Source organism: Schistocerca gregaria, chromosome 1 (assembly GCF_023897955.1).
Source record: "Schistocerca gregaria isolate iqSchGreg1 chromosome 1, iqSchGreg1.2, whole genome shotgun sequence".
Classification (NCBI taxonomy): Eukaryota; Metazoa; Arthropoda; class Insecta; order Orthoptera; family Acrididae; genus Schistocerca; species Schistocerca gregaria.
Window position 1 is genome coordinate 718,945,322 of NC_064920.1, and position 17,240 is coordinate 718,962,561.

The window sequence follows — 17,240 nt, forward strand, 5'->3', positions numbered from 1 at the left end:
GCTAAATCTGGCACAATATTTCAAAAAAATGAGCCATATTTCATGTATATGGCGTAGTAAATAGTGTAATGATTCATTGTGGCTGTCTGATAATCCACTCATTCCCATAGAACACTAGAGGTAACTGCTATACTAAGTCTGAAGTTAGGAAATTGCATGGGAGATGTGTTTTTGCGAGGTAGGTCTGGGGAATAGTACCTGTCTGCTGAGACCCTCAGCATACTGAGCAAGGGAACTTTTTCACAGCAGATGCGCCATCACCAGGTAGCCAGGCTAAATGTGAGGGATTTTTTGGTGTGAAAGGGATGAACGCTCTCAAAACACAGGTACTGTTCATGTTTTCAGGGTTTAATGTGGAGAGATGAGTGGAGGAGCCATCAGAGAGGAGGTCAGCATCTAGGAAGGTGGCACACTGAGTAGAGGAGGACAAAGTGAAGCAAATGGGAGAGAAGGTGTTTAGTTTGTGACGGAATAGAGATAGGGTGTCTTAGCCCTGGTCCAGATGATGGAGATATTATCAGTGATCCTGAACCACACTAGGGGTTTGGTGTTTTGTGGGGTTAGGAAAGTCTCCTCTAGATGGCTGATAAAAAAGGTTGGCATAGCAGGATGCCATGCGGATGCCCATGGCTGTGCGATGGAGTTCTTTATATACCTTCCCTTCAAATGAGTAGTAGTTCTGGGTTAGGATAAAGTTAGTAAGGTGTATGAGGAATGAGATAGTAGTCTGAAGAACACTGGGAAAGGTGGTGTACAATAGCGGTAAGACTGTGGGCACGAGGGTTGTTGGTGTATAGGGAGGTGGCATCAGTAGTGACAAGAAGGGATATGGGGGGTAAAAGGGTGGGGATGGTGGAGAGTTGGTGAAGGAAATGGTTAGTGTCTTAGATATGGGAGGCTAGATTACGACTAATTGGCTGGAGGTGTTGCTCAGTCAGTGCCGAATTCTTTCAGTGGGGGCACAATAATCAGCAACAATGGGGCATCAAGGATTGTTAGGTTTGGGGATTTTGGGGAGCATCTAGAATGTGGATGTGCAAGTTGTCATGGGGTAAGGAGGGAAATTGATTCAGGGGAGGTGTTCTGGGAAGGGCCCAATGCTTTAAGTGGGGATTGGAGTTTGTTGGGCTTCTGGTATGGGATCACTCTGTCAGTTTATAGATGAAGTAGTCAGATAATTGGTGGAGGCTTTTTGCCAGGTAGCCACTGCAATTCATAACAAGTGGTGAAACCTTTATCTGCAGGTAGGATGATTAGGTCAGGATTTGTGTTGAGGTTATATGTAGCTGTTCGTTCTTCTACTAAAAGGTTGGTGTTCTGAGGAAGGAACCTGGGGAAGGATTCTGAGGCTAAGTTGGGGGTAAAGAATTCCTGGAAGTTGACCAGCAGTTGGTGAGGTTGGAGGGGATGGGCGGGGGATTACGGTTGGATGGTAGTTTGAACTGGAATTGACAGGGTCCATTGTTGGAGTTAAGGTGGGTTTGGCGACAAAGAAGTGCTTCCATGGCAGGGATCGGGAGAAGGAGAGCAGGTCTTTTAAGTCCAGTGTCGTTAAATTTGGGTGCAGAGCTGAAGGTGAGGCCTATGTCAAATTCAATTGCTAGGTTAAATGTACTGCATCCACAACACCCCTTGAAACAATGAAAATTTGTTAAAGTTTTCAACTTTGACCGACAAGAGCTGGATACTGCATCAAGCACAATAATGACGAGTTTTGTGTCGTCGAAATGTCCAACTGTTATTTAGGATGCTACTGCAGAGGATCAAGTAGGTAAAAAGACGAGGGCTAGTAGAAATCCTTGGGTAACAGAAGAAATATTGAATTTAATTGATGAAAGGAGAAAATATAAAAATTCAGTAAATGAAGCAGGCAAAAAGGAATACAGACGAAAATGGCTAAGCAGGGATGGCTAGAGGACAAATGTAAGGATGTAGAGGCTTATCTCACTAGGGGTAAGATAGATACTGCCTGCAGGAAAATTAAACAGACCTTTGGAGAAAAGAGAACCACTTGTATGAATATCAAGAGCTCAGATGGTAACCCAGTTCAAAGCAAAGAAGGGAAGGGAAAGCAGAAAGGTGGAAGGAGTATATAGAGGGCCTATACAAGGGCTATGTACTCGAGGACAATATTATGGAAATGGAAGAGGATTTAGATGAAGATGAAATGGGAGATACGATAGTGCGTGAAGAGTTTGACAGAGCACTGAAAGACCTGAGTCGAAACAAGGCCCCCGGAGTAGACAACATTCCATTGGAACTACTGACCGCCTTGGGAGAGCAAGTCCAGACAAAACTGTACCATCTTGTGAGCAAGATGTATGCAACAGGCGAAATACCCTCAGGCTTCAAGAAGAATATAACAATTCCAATCCCAAAGAAAGCAGGTGTTGACAGATGTGAAAATTACCGAACTATCAGTTTAATAAGCTACAGCTGCAAAATACTACCTCGAATTCTTTACAGACGAATGGAAAAACTAGTGGAAGCCGACCTCGAGGAAGATCAGTTTGGATTCCGTAGAAATACTGGAACACGTGAGGCAATACTGACCTTAAGACTTATCTTAGAAACGTAGGTTGGCCTTTCCTTAATCTTTCTTCTAGCATTTGTAGACATAGAGAAAGCTTTTGACAATGTTGACTGGAATACCCTCTTTCAAATTCTAAAGGTGGCAGGGGTAAAATATAGGGAGCAAAAGGCTATTTACAATTTGTACAGAAACCAGATGACAGTCATAAGAGTCGAGGGGCATGAAAGGGAAGCAGTGGTTGGGAAGGGAGTAAGACAGGGTTGTAGCCTCTCCCCAATGTTGTTCAATCTGTATATTGAGCAAGCAGTAAAGGAAACGAAAGAAAAATTCGGAGTAGATATTAAAATCCATGGAGAAGAAATGAAAACTTTGAGGTTCGCCAATGACATTGTAATTCTTTCAGAGACTGCAAAGGACTTGGAAGAGCAGTTGAATGGAATGGACAGTGTTTTGAAAGGAGGATATAAGAGGAACATCAACAAATGCAAAACGAGAATAATGGAATGTAGTCGAATTAAGTTGGGTGATGCCGAGGTAATTAGATTAGGAAATGAGACTCTTAAAGTAATAAAGGAGTTCTGCTATTTGGGGAGCAAAATAACTGATGATGGTCGAAGTAGAGAGGATATAAAATGTAGACTGGCAATGGCAAGGAAAGCGTTTCTGAAGAAGAGAAATTTGTTAACGTCTAGTATAGATTTAAGTGTCAGGAAGTCATTTCTGAATGTATTTGTATGGAGTGTAGCCATGTATGGAAGTGAAACATGGACAATAAATTGTTTGGACAAGAAGAGAATAGAAGCTTTCGAAATGTGGTGCTACAGAAGAATGCTGAAGATTAGATAGGTAAATCACATAACTAATGAGGAAGTATTGAATAGGAATGGGGAGAAGAGAAGTTTGTGGCACAACTTGACCAGAAGAAGGGATCAGTTGGTAGGACATGTTCTGAGGCATCAAGGGATCACCAATTTAGTATTGGAGGGCAGCGTGGAGGGTAAAAATCATAGAGGGAGACCAAGATATAGATACACTAAGCAGATTCAGAAGGATGTAGGTTGCAGTAGGTACTGGGAGATGAAGAATCTTGCACAGGATAGAGTAGCATGGAGAGCTGCATCAAACCAGTCTCAGGACTGAAGACAACAACAACAACAACAACTGCAAATGTATATTTTTCTTAGAAGTATAGTGGTGGAGAAGAGCCTATCTGTTTACTAAAATTTTGGACTGGCAGACATTAAAGCGCTTGTGTTCGCAGTGCAAGATTTTGAAAGTAGATGTTATTAGTTTAGGTATACTATGTATGTGTGTGATGGTGTAAATAGAAATTTACATCCATAACCCACCACCAATGACTTTAGTAATGCTATAGGTCATACTCATAAAATATTCACAACCATTACTGTGTTAATTTGTTTTCATATGCATGGTGTAGTTGGTTAAATTTTATTTATAACGTTCAAAGTACATTTAAAAACAGCGACTTAGCGCTAATGGAGAACAACAGTGAAGCATGCATGATGGTGTGTTTGGTATCAATATAATTATAGGTAGCGAAAAGGAGTTGGCACAAAACGTAATGCTTCAATTGCTGTAGAGTACCTACGTGAGCAGAGCACTGCAAGCGCTTGCACAGTCCTCGAACATTCATGTGGCTCGGGTGTGTGAGAGAGAGTGTGAATACACCTAGAATTTTTGTGTGGAAGTTGCCAAAGATTACTAGTGCTGTCTCACCTGACAGCTATGTGGACATTTGTACATGGCCATGCTGGCAGCACAGCTGACTGAGCTGTCATTCATGGCTGTAAGGATGGAACAGCTGAGTGAGCCACATGGATACCACAGCAGAGTGAGCTGCTGTTCATAGACACAAGGACATTCACTTGACATGGGGCTGCAGATCTGCAGTGTCTGAATGCATGATGCACTTTATGTGCCACCAGAGTTTGGCAAAATTTGAGTAATGAATGCAGACAAGAAGTACTCATTATTCGTGAATACTATCCAAAACATTGTTTACTTACACGAATAAAACATGTTATGAATAATAGATACATCTGAAATCCGGTGAAATTTTTTGCTCCAAATCTGTCATTTATTAAACGAATACAATTTTTGTTACTTTTAAATTAGTTTTCAGAAAAACTTGTTTTGCCAAATATCTCATCAGAAACTTTGAGTTTTGGAGGTTAGCTATTGTGATGCTGAAGAAAATATGTCCTTCACGTGCAAAGTGGATATCATTTCATTATATCATCTGAAATCGTCTTTATTGCGTGATAATGATGTAAGACTTTTAACTCTCAATCTTATTCAGAAAAGAATGAGAAATCATCAATTCCACTGTAGTTTTTTCCAAATAATTTGTTGTGATTCTACATCGGCTTCGATTTCCAACTCAGATTTGAAATAAAATAATCTTTTTATTTCGAAACTTTGTTCAAAACTCGTGACCAAGTTTCTTTGACATTCCTTTGGCTGTTATGTGTCTGTTGTTTCTTGTAAGGCTCCCTTTGTCATGGACAGCATTACAGGTGAACTGTTTGGTTTTAAATTTGGATACGACATTGCCACAGCAATTGCAGTTGTTGTAGAAAGGCAAAAAATGTTTTTCAATAGTCTCTTGACACTTTCTTGGTAGAAAATTTGCCAGTGTGCTGCAATATAATGAACTCATTTATGACCAGAAACTCAGTACCTCTTCTTAAATTTTTGAATCTGAAAGCACTATGTAACTGCGTAGATGTATGTCAAATTGAAAAACTATTTCATATTCTAATGGAAAGCATATTCAGTCAGGTGTATATGCCCTGGGACAACTGGGAAAAGCCGAGCAATTTTTTCATCTGGGAAATATCAGAGAATTTTTTAGGATTCTGGGAATTTTTAATTATTTTGGGTTTCAGTTAAATTTATGTAATTTTGACTGGCAGGAGCTGATGCTCTAATGAAGAATTTTACTTTAGCCCACTACTGAGGAATCATACTCCAGCAGTAAAACATAAACAACAGAATAACACCAAAATAAAACTTTAGTTGAAAGGAAAATTTGTTATTTACAACAACAAAGTGTAGCGCACATACAAGCGATTTCTGACATCAAAATGTGTCAAAGACTTTACAATGAAGACTATGCAACACTTTGTAACAACAAACTGCTTTTGATGAGCATGACATCACAACTGTTCACATTGCTAATAGGTCATGGGAAAATACTGCAAATAGTGGGTTAAAAAGCGTTACATTCAAAGTAAATTTCCTTTTCCGCAAGACGAATTATGTTACATGTGAGAATGTGCATTGAATTTCTTAAAACATGGAGCACTTGACTCTCATTCAAAACTTAACTCTTTGAAGACCAGTCAAGAAAAATTTGGACCCAGAAGACCAGCCATTTACGCTGTTATTTTAAATTTTCCTAGCACATTTGTGTTAGATATATCTTAGAGGATAACTCATGATAAACAAATTCAATCTTCGAGATTAGTTATTTTTTTTGAGTGGGTCGTGCAGGAGATACAGGTGAAGAAAAAATTGCCTTGCCCGGTCGCTCGCATGTTGTTGGCTAGTCGGGAACCCTGCATTCTACCAGCCAGCACTTGCGGTACTGTTCTTGCTACATCTCACTCCATGAAGGATGTGGCCATGCAGACATGCGACCTCAAATTCAGCACTGCAGTTGTCAAATCACCCAATGTCTAGGTAACATCCCTGTCTCCTACTCCACCTGTGCAACAAGTCACCAAACTTTCGCCTCATGGGGTGAAGTCACCTATTGCAAAATGGGCAGACAGAAGGAATACTCTTCTAAAGACTTCTTACACCCCTCTAGCCAACAGTCATCTTGAGTATCACTCCACCAACCGGAAAGGCTCCCAAGAAATCAAACAAAGGCAAATGATCTTCTTCACTGACTCTTGAGATCTTCTTGGGCAGTGTCGTCCTGTCATATGCTCGCCTGGCCAACCTCTGTGTCACTGGTCTGCACAGACAACCGTTTTTCTCCCTGGATTCTGCAGACAGACAGAAGGAGAATGTCGATGCCTGTGTAGATCTTGTGGAGCAGGATCCTCCAGCCTCTACAACCCTACAGCAGTGAATTATTGAAGGCTGGCAGTTGGCAGCTGCCAAGGTGACACTCTTTCATTTTTCCATCCCCCCCTCCCCCATCTTTCTCATGACTCTCCTCCAATGGATTGTTCATGGACTTCGCTCCAACAAAGAGGACTTACGGCTGCCCTGGGAATCAATATCCACTTGTTCTCTGCCCCCCAGGAAACAAAATTGTGTCTTCACTAGCTCTTGTATTTCTTCCCAGTCCGCTTTGATCTTCCCCCAGTGGAAGGCATTTCATCCCACAGGGGCCCTGTTGCTCATCTCGGATGATATTCATAGTCAGCCAATCTCCCTTGGCTACCCGGCTTCAAGCTATTGCAGTATGCATTTTCCTTTTTCACTTGTCCTTTCCCCTTTGTCCAGCTTACATCCCTCGATCATCCAGTGTCACCAGGACAGACTTCCAGCTTATTGGGCAACCCTCTCACCCTTTTCTGATGCTTGGTGACTTGAATGCGCACCACCCCCTTTGGGGTTCTTCCAGAACCTGTCAGAGAAGTGCACTCATGGCTGACCTCATTCATGTTCCTCATTTGTTCTCATGATCTACATTTAAGATTCCTATCTTGAGTTTTATTCTTTATCTGTTTACTCTGCATGTTACTTGATTGGAATCACTTGAAATTGTAAACTTGCTTGGGATCATCATATCGTACGAAATTTCTTTAGTATTTGATAAATTCGATTCTCTCTCTCTCTCTCTCTCTCTCTCTCTCTCTCTCTCTCTCTCTCTCTCTCTCTCTCGCCAAGTCCGTGTCTTGTTTGTCCTCAACACATCGTTACTGAAGAAAACTACAGGTAATTTTCTTCAGATTCTATTACTTGCATAACCATATCTGCTGCCATCCCCACATTTCTCTCAGAGTTTTAGTTTCTGTATCACACCTGCATTATCATACTTTATTATTATATTTTAGTGGAGTTTTGTCAGTTATTGGTTGATATAACTCCTCTGAGGCCTACACCATGTTGTTTCATATACTGCTTTTAAATTTATTTATTTACAGTAAAGCCTGCAACATAATTTTCTCGCCGCTCCACTCCTCTGTAGTGAAACATGCTGATTTTAACTATATTCAGTTCTCAGTTTCTCACCCTGTTAATGACAAAAAAACTAAACTTGACTCTGTCTGAACATGCCGTGAAGGCCCAATGGTACAGACCAGCCACTGTCTCATCCTCAGCCCCCAGCCGTCACTGGATGCCGGTATGGAGCATCATGTGGTCAGCAGAACTCTCTCCCAGTCATATGTCAGTCTGAGATCGTAGCTGCTACTTTTCAATCTAGTGGCTCCTCAGTTTGCCTCACAAGAGACGGGTGAACCCGCTTGCCAACAGTGCTCGGCAGACTGAATGGTCACCCATCCAACTGCTAGCCCAGCCTGACAGTGCTTCACTTTGGTGATCTGACAGGCATCAGTGTTTACCACTGTGGCAAGGTAGCTGGGCCCCATTCATGACAATCCCATGGTATTCATTTTCATGTTGCTTATCTCCTTTTCCAACTCCAATAATTAATTCTTGTCATTTATTGTTCCTGAGTAAAATAGGAGAAGCAGCTCCATGCTAAGGTTCATTTTGTTCATTTAGCCAGAATTCGAGCAGCTAGGTGAATAATCAGAGGTAGCTAGTTTTGTTCCGTGGCCTAAACCATTTTGTCATAGTTCTGTCAGTACATTACTTCAAGCAATTCTTTCACTTAGATGGGCATACTAATGTTCCAGAAGCTCATATGGCAGTGGTACCTACACAACTGTACCGGTGGTACACTGGCCTACTTTGACTGGAGAGTATAGAAAGGAACCAACCAGGGTAGATCTAATGTCAAATCAACTCTGTGCAGCTGCTGTTACTCATAAAGTTTACCAATTATCAATGGGCTTCTCATCAAATTTCTCTCTGAGTGTCTTTAATCTTCTTGAATGGAATAATTTGGGAATGAACACAGAAAGCTGATTGTTAACAGACAAAAGTGGATTAGAGGCTCTGTTGATAGATAATCAGCAAGTGAACCAATAATCTTACTGACATCCTGTCCCTGTTTTATAAATAACAGCTCTCAGGCCAGTTTTTTCTTTTAAGATTTCAGTTTTTTTGGGACATACAAATCCTCCAAATATAAAAAGATATCATATGTTCACACTGCAGCAGAGTGATCCTGGCAGATCAAAACTGTGTGCCAGATGGAGATTCGAACTTTGGACTTTAGTCTTTCATGGGCAAGTGCTCTACCAACTTAGGTACCCAAGCAAGACTCACGCCTGTCCTCACAGCTTTACTTCTGCAGTACCTCGTCTCCAACCTTCCGAACTTCACAGACGCTCTCCTTTGAACCTTGTAGAACTAGCACTCCTGGAAGATAGGATATCACGGAAAAATGGCTTTGTCTCAGCCTGGGGGATGTTTCCAGAATGAGATTTTCACTCTGCAGTGGAGTGTGTGCTTATATGAGACGTCCTGGCAGATTAACTGTGTTCTGGACGAAGACTTGAACTTGGAACCTTTGCCTTTCGTGGACAAGTGTTCTACCAATGTTGGAGATGTGGTACTGGCAGAAGTAAAGTTGTGAGGATGGGGTGTGCGTTGTGCTTGGGTAGCTCAGTGGTAGAGCACTTGCCCGCGAAAGACAAAGGTTCCGAGTTCAAGTCTCAGTCCGGCACACAGTTTTAATCTGCCAGGAAGTTACAGCCCATCAGTGGTTGGTCCCATAAAGTGTGAATATCTGAAATGGACACTGAGATTTGCCCAGAGCGGTTCTCTTAATATTCACTAAGATGCAATTGAAGACTATCCCCGTTGTATTTAAATTGTGGTGTTACATAATTTTTTCAGCAATTTGCGTTTGAATAACATTGAAAGGATGTTTATGTTTGTCTGGTACTTCTCAATGAAAGTGTAGCAATTAGTATTCATTAAGGAGTTGAAAATAGTTTTGGAACTGTCTCCGCATTTAATTTTTACAATTAATGTAAACAGTTTGGAATATTTGAGTCTCAGGTAATAACAGATAAGACAGTGACTTGTTTGATTAAGAATATCACTTATCTTAATCACTGTACATGTTTTATTTTTGTTTTCTTTTCTACTTGTCAGGCTAGAAGCTGGTGCTATGGTTTTGGCTGATCGTGGGGTTGTCTGTATTGATGAATTTGACAAGATGTCAGACATAGATCGTACAGCTATTCATGAAGTCATGGAACAAGGAAGAGTCACTATTGCGAAAGCTGGAATACAGGCTCGTTTGAATGCTCGTTGCTCTGTGCTTGCAGCAGCAAATCCGGTTTATGGAAGGGTATGTAAACAAAAATTATTTGTTGTCTGAATGCTACAGTCCCTGTATAATAGTTTTATTTAGTGTTTGTAGCTGCGGCTTAATCATTTAATTCTTGGAAGGACACATTCCTGTAACTGCAATAAGTTCACTTAATTTGACAAAAATCTTTTGCTTTAACAAGTTTCTTGTGGTGGATGTTTAATGGAGCAGCTGTGTGTTCTCATGTAAGAAACAGAATGCAGAAAGTTATCTTAGGCTATTCTAGTAATACAAAGAGGAATGCCACATCATCTGCAAAGAAAGAAATTGCAGTCACAGTCCTGCAAAATTTGATCATCAGCCCACTACTGTTTTTGCTTTATATTAATGATTTGCCATATTATTTGAATCAGGAGCCAGAATTAGTTTTGTGTTTGCAGAAGCATTGCTGTGAAGCTGAGCAAAGAAGAGTCAACAGATTTGTTTTTGGAATGGGGTCACCTTGAGAACAACACAATTTTTTTATCTTTCATTTCCCAGAGAAGTTTCGCTGAAGTTTCAACATTATCTGTGGGCGTTTATAATCTTTCTTGTTAACACATCCTGGATTTTTGTGTTCTATTACGATTGGACATATTTTCTGGCTTCACCATTATCTTTACTGTCATTGTTTACAAACTCCAGAAACAAGATTTTGTCCCTTTGTTTGTAAACAGCAACGTATTGTAAATAGTGACAGTGAAAGTTACTTAGTGCAGGTCTTCACAGTAAAGATAGTGGGGAAATCAGGCAAAATGACAACTATGAAAGAAAATAACTGCAATATAAACATAAAAATGCAGGAAAACTACAGCATGTGCTAACAAGAAAGATAATAAAAGCACACAGATGATGCTGAAACTTCAGGGAAATGAAAGACAAAAATTGTGTTTTGCTCAAAGGAGACTCTCTCCAAATACAAATCTATTTGTCAGCAAACACAGAAAGAAGAGCTTCAACCTCAAGGAGGATCAACAGAGAAAGTAGTAAATGTTTTTTTAAAGTTGCTGAATAGCTTTTCAGGAATGGGCTGAAAGAAACAAACACGCTTCACCCAGTTTTGTGTTGTCAAAAATATTTGATCTCCTATTAGCCTGGTATACAATAAGAAATATTAAACAGGGTTGAGAATTTTACATTCATAGGTACACAAATAGATGAAAACTTAAACTGGAAAAGTGGGTTTGCTTCCTCTCCACTACTATAGTTGGAGTCATGAACAACCCCCCTCCCACAAATCTTTTTGTGTATATATGCATGGCGAGCATGGGACCCTGAGCTCACACAGCTCTTTCCTTTCTGGGCTGCATACCTTCCCTTTCCACATCCCTCCCTGTACCCGATCTTTTCCCGCCCCACCCTGCCGCGACCCTTCCCCTTCTTCCTCTGTCTGGAAGTACGTTTTGCATTTTCGTCCGGAGACAGATGCTTGTGAATAAATGAAGTGGTTTCTCTTCTTTTATCTCCACAATTTAATATATCTATCCTTACTTTGTCCTTCTCTTTCCTTGATTCTTCTCTTTACCTTCTTCGCCACTATGGTGTTTGAGAATTCTTCTCTTCTCTCCTTTTCTTTGTTCCTCCCTTTTTCCTTCTTTCCTTCCTTCCTTCCTTTGCGTGTCTGAAGGCCGACCCATGTGCAACCGGTGATGGGGTAACCCATAATTCCCCGCACCAGGTAGACAAGTAGGACACATATGTACCCCCTGGTAAAGGCCAGGCCCAGGGAGGGATGATCACACGAGCTGATACCTTCCCATAATGCTGACTGGTCCCTCTGTCCGTTTCTTGAGCGTGTGGCCTGAGGTGTGGACAATTTCCTAAGGAAGGAGTGCCCTCAGAGACTGCCCACACTATGGAAGGAGCGCAGCATCAGAGATGCCAGTAATCATGGGGGACACTTCTGCAATGGTCTCTTCTACTTCAACTTTAACCCACAAGAGAAAGCTGGAAGAGTCTCAGCCACAGAAAATTCTTCAGTCATTGCCAAAGTTCCTAATTGTTTCTCACACTGATGAAAGTCAAGACTTCTCAACAGTCAACCATTTCATTATTCAGAAAGGTGTCAACACAATTGCAGGTCCTGTAAAGTCTTGTTCCAGGTTACAAAATGGCACCTTGTTGTTGGAAACAGACAGTGCCCTCCAGGCACACAAATTGCTTCGAACTACACTGCTACACACCTTCCCTGTCTGGGTGAAAGCACACTGTATTTTAAACTCATCACGCGGGGTGGTTTATACAAGATTACTCGAGTGATTATCAAATGAGGATGTTCAAAATTATCTGTCTTATCAGGGAGTAATGATCGTACATTGAGCAATGAAAAAGGTTGAAAAGGAATTGGTGATGTTTGACAGAATTAACTTCCATTGAAGGTTAAAGTGGGACACGAGATAATTTCAGTTCGCCCCTACATTCCCAACCCTGCGCATTGCTATCAGTGTCAGAGTTTTAATCATAACAGCCAGAAGTGTTTCAATATGGCCAAATGCATTACCTGCAACAGGGGTGCCCATGAGGGTGATTGTCCGCCCCCATCCCCTCATTGCATAAACTGTATGGGTGACCATGCTGCTTCCTGTAGAGATTCCTCTATTTTTAAAGATGAACAAGTTATTCATCTCGAATGTCAAATCGCCAGTAGAAGCCCACTGTGCTCCCAGCAGGCAAATATAGAACTGCCCTCACCTCTCCTCGACCTACATGCAGACTTGTGATCTCACCTTTAGCGCCACAGTCGTCAGATCGACCAGCCCAAAGATCGCCCGTTCAACCTCCCCACCATCACCCACTCAACCTTCATCGGATCCTGCTGAATCACAGGCCCCAAAATTTGATGCCCAGACTTCCAAAAAAGAACCTATTCATGAAGACTTTCAAGTACCCAGAACTCACAACCATCAACTCTTCCTTCATCCCAAGTGTCTCTCTTCTACAGCACCACCCAGCAGTAGCAGTCTTCCATGTCGTCGAGACACACCACTGGCGGCCGATCAACCAGCCAATCACTGGCAGTAGGAGCTGCCCTCCGAACAATCTATGGATCAGGATCTTCTGCCTGTGGCTGAATGCCATTCCAAGCCACCCACTACCGGCTCTCAGAGGTTACTGAGTTGATGGCAACCATGGTGAGGCTTTTCCTTCTTTCGTCCACCCTTTATCTGTTGCTCATTGGAATATCTGCAGAATTCACTCCAGTCAGGATGAACTGTCAATCCTCTCATGATCCTATTCCCCAGTCATCTGCCGTCTTCAGGAAACAAAGCTGCGTCCCTATGACCACTTTGTCTTCTCTCATTCCCAATCAATCCAATTTGATCTATCCTCTGTTGCTGGCATTCCAGCACACGGGGGACCTATGATTCTTCTCCATGATACTATCCATTATCACCCAGCCCACTTACACAGTTCTTTCCAAGCTGTCGGTGTAAGTCTTTTCCTTTATGGATTCACCTTCTCTCTTTGTACTGTATACAATGCATTGTCCACACCAATGGCAAGAACCGATCTCCTTCATCTCCTTGGTCAGCTCCCAACTCCCTATTTGCCGGTTGGAGACTTCAACACCCACCACGTGCTTTGAGGATATCCGTGTGCTTCTCAAAGAGGCTCCCTATTGATTTACCTCTTCCACCAAGCGGATTTTGTTTGCCTCAACACTGGGGAACATACATTTTTGTCTGCCTCCAAGTCAAAGTACTCGCATTTGGACATTTTGGTCGGTACTGTTCGGCTTGCTCGGCACTTTAAATGGTTCGCTCTTGTTGATACACACTCGAGTGACCATTTTCCATGTGTCCTTCAATTATAGCCACAACTGCTATCTATGCGAGCAAGATGCTGGAAGTTTTCCAAGCTGATTGGACACTTTTCTCCTCTGTAGCAGCATTTGAAGATTGTCAATTTCCTAGCATCGACGATTAGGTCACTCACGTTAGCGAAGTTATTCTTACATTTGCGGAACGTTAAATACCTTGTACCTCCCCTTTAGCCTGGCGCCCTCCGTTCCTTGGTGGAACAAGGTGTGCTGTGTCACAATAAGCAAGCAGAGACGTGCTCTTCGCATTTTCTACAATCGTCCTATGTTGGCCAACTGTGTGCGCTATAAGCAGTTACATGCGCGGTGCCGTCATATCATACATGATAGCAAGAAGATAAGCTGGGATTTCTTTACCAGCTCCTTCAATACCTTCACTCCCTCATCAGATGTTCGGAGTCAACTCGGACGGCTATCCGGCACATCTAGCTTTTGCCTGACTTCTGGGCTAATTATCAGACAGGATATCTTAGTGGACCCAGTCCCAATCTCTAACTCATTAGGTTGACACTTTCTTGAGATTTTCTCCCGAAGAAACAGTTAGCGGAATAGGGACCTCTTGCTTTCCCATTCATGAAAGCTATAGTGCTGTTTTTTCTATTGGGAGCTCAGGCATGCACTCTCCTCCTATCGCTCTTCTGCTGGGGGACAAGATGGTATTCGCATCCAAATGTTGCTGTGTCTATCATACCCTACTCTGTGCTACCTCTTCCATTATTATAATCGACTATGGATTGACAGTAACTTTCCCAGAAGATGGCGGGAAGCTATCGTCATTCCTGTCCCGAAACCTCAAAAGGACAAACCTCTCCCCTCCAACTATCGCCCAGTCTATCTCATAAGTAGTGTTTGTTAGGTTTTGGAGTGTATAGTAAATTACTGTTTAGGCTGGTGGCTGGAGTCCCGAAACCTTTTTAGGCTGGTGGCTGGAGTCCCGAAACCTTTTTAGGCTGGTGGCTGGAGTCCCGAAACCTTTTTAGGCTGGGCTGGTGGCTGGAGTCCCGAAACCTTTTTAGGCTGGGCTGGTGGCTGGAGTCCCGAAACCTTTTTAGGCTGGGCTGGTGGCTGGAGTCCCGAAACCTTTTTAGGCTGGGCTGGTGGCTGGAGTCCCGAAACCTTTTTAGGCTGGGCTGGTGGCTGGAGTCCCGAAACCTTTTTAGGCTGGGCTGGTGGCTGGAGTCCCGAAACCTTTTTAGGCTGGGCTGGTGGCTGGAGTCCCGAAACCTTTTTAGGCTGGGCTGGTGGCTGGAGTCCCGAAACCTTTTTAGGCTGGGCTGGTGGCTGGAGTCCCGAAACCTTTTTAGGCTGGGCTGGTGGCTGGAGTCCCGAAACCTTTTTAGGCTGGGCTGGTGGCTGGAGTCCCGAAACCTTTTTAGGCTGGGCTGGTGGCTGGAGTCCCGAAACCTTTTTAGGCTGGGCTGGTGGCTGGAGTCCCGAAACCTTTTTAGGCTGGGCTGGTGGCTGGAGTCCCGAAACCTTTTTAGGCTAGGCTGGTGGCTGGAGTCCCGAAACCTTTTTAGGCTAGGCTGGTGGCTGGAGTCCCGAAACCTTTTAACAAATGCCCAGGGTTTCCGAAAGCATCATTCCACAGATAACCATTCTGTTGCCCTCTCCATTTATATCATGAACACTTTTCTCAGGAAACACTGTTTGATGAACTGCAGAGAGATTTTGTTCCTTAATAACTGTCAGAAGTAGCTGTCATTTGAAGTAGAGTCCGTTGCTGTAGCTATACAGATTTAAAGTCTTATTCATTTATGCAAGGTATGTTTAGACTATAATCGTAACACTGACAATTTTTATGGTACAGACTGTTCTGTAATTTTCAGTGAGTTGGTCTCATCCGTATAAATAAAAATTTACATGTACACTTTTAATAGCATTAATGGTCCATACATACATACATACATACATACATAAATTCACTTTTACTGGGTATTTCCAAAGCTGCTGCCTCAAAGGGTCAAAATTACCCAAGAATTTTTCCACTGAAACTTTCATACAGAATTCAGTTTCCTGCTCCAAGAAAGACCTATCTTAGCACATAAGTCGAAACGCACGGCAACCAACTCTGGAGCACTAAGCTCCACCTTTAAATCTGTTGTGCTGCTAATTTATTAAATTAACATTATGTAAAGGGTAGAGTGCTACTCACCTCATGTAGGAGACGCTGAGTTGCAGATGAGCACAGTGAAAAAAGTACTGAATGAAGCTTTTGGACAGAGAACCTTCTTCCGAAATAGAAAACATCCACATTCATACAAGCAGAATACACGCACACATAGCCACTGTCTCTGGGTACTTGAGCCCGATTGCAATTGCATCTGCATCTGATGTGACCAGCAATCTGTTGGAGTGGATGTTGAAGGTAAGGAGGCGACATGGGGCAGGGGGATAGCAGGGTAGTTGTAGAGGAAGATGGTGTGCTGCTCGTGGGGATTGAATGGAGCTGCTATGTGCAGTGCTTTGGGGGGGGGGGGGGGGGGGCAGAAGAAAAGTAGAGAAGGGAAAAAAACCAATGGGATTGCTGGTGGGACAGAAAAAATGTGTAGTGCTGAGTGGGAACAGGGAAGGGGATATGTGAGTGGAAGAAAGGGACTAGCAGAAGTTAAGACTAAGGGGATTACAGGAACAAGGGATGTGTTGTTCTAGGGAGAGCTCCCACCTGTACCATTCAGAAAAGCCCTTGTTGTAGAAAGAATCCAGATGGTGAAGGGTGTGAAGCAGCCGTTGAAATGAGGCACATCGTGTTGGGCAGCATGTCCAGTAATTGGATGATACAGGTGTCTCTTGGCCTCTATTTGTAAGTGGCTATTCATGTGGACAGACAGCTTGTTACCATGCCAATGTAGAAAGTGGTAAAATGGTTGATGCTTAGTTTGTCCGACACATGGCTACATTCGGCTACATTCGCATGTAGCCCTGCCTTTGATGGCATAGGAGATGCCTGTGCTGCTTTCTACATGGACATGACAATTAACAAGCTGTCTGTCCACATAAATGGTCACTGGGGGGCAAAAGAAAAAAAAAAAGGCTGGAATACACAGTTGCTGAATGTGCTGCACAACGTAATGCACTTAACTGTCTGCTTCACAGCTTGCACCATGTGGTTTCTTCGTACCAACACCAGCTTTTCTGAATTGTACAGGTGGGTACTCTCCCTAAAACATATCCTTCACTTCTGTAACCCCCCAGTCGTAATTTCAGCTAGTCCCTGTCATCCACCCTTCCATTCCCATACCTGCTTCCTCGCAAGCACTACACACACACACACACACACACACACACACACCTTTTGTCCAACAAACAGCCCCAGGGTGTGTGTGTGTGTGTGCGTGTGTGTGTGTTCGTGTTCGTGTTCGTGTTCCATATTGCTGTTATTCCATCCAAGACGCCCCATTGTTTGATTGCTGCATTTACTGTGCTCCATTCCCCATCACTGTGTATTCCTTACCCATTGTTGATGACAGCTTGGG

At 42.8% G+C, this 17,240-nt stretch overlaps 1 protein-coding gene across 1 annotated transcript in view; it reads left to right on the top strand.

Moving 5' to 3' along the window:
- Window positions 1-17,240, top strand: part of LOC126266613 (zygotic DNA replication licensing factor mcm3) — a 110,103-nt gene that overhangs the window by 64,461 nt on the left and 28,402 nt on the right. Inside the window, exon 9 of the mRNA XM_049970958.1 lies at window positions 9,746-9,944. Within this exon, the coding sequence (XP_049826915.1) occupies window positions 9,746-9,944 (199 nt within the window). The remainder of the gene's footprint in view (window positions 1-9,745; window positions 9,945-17,240) is intronic.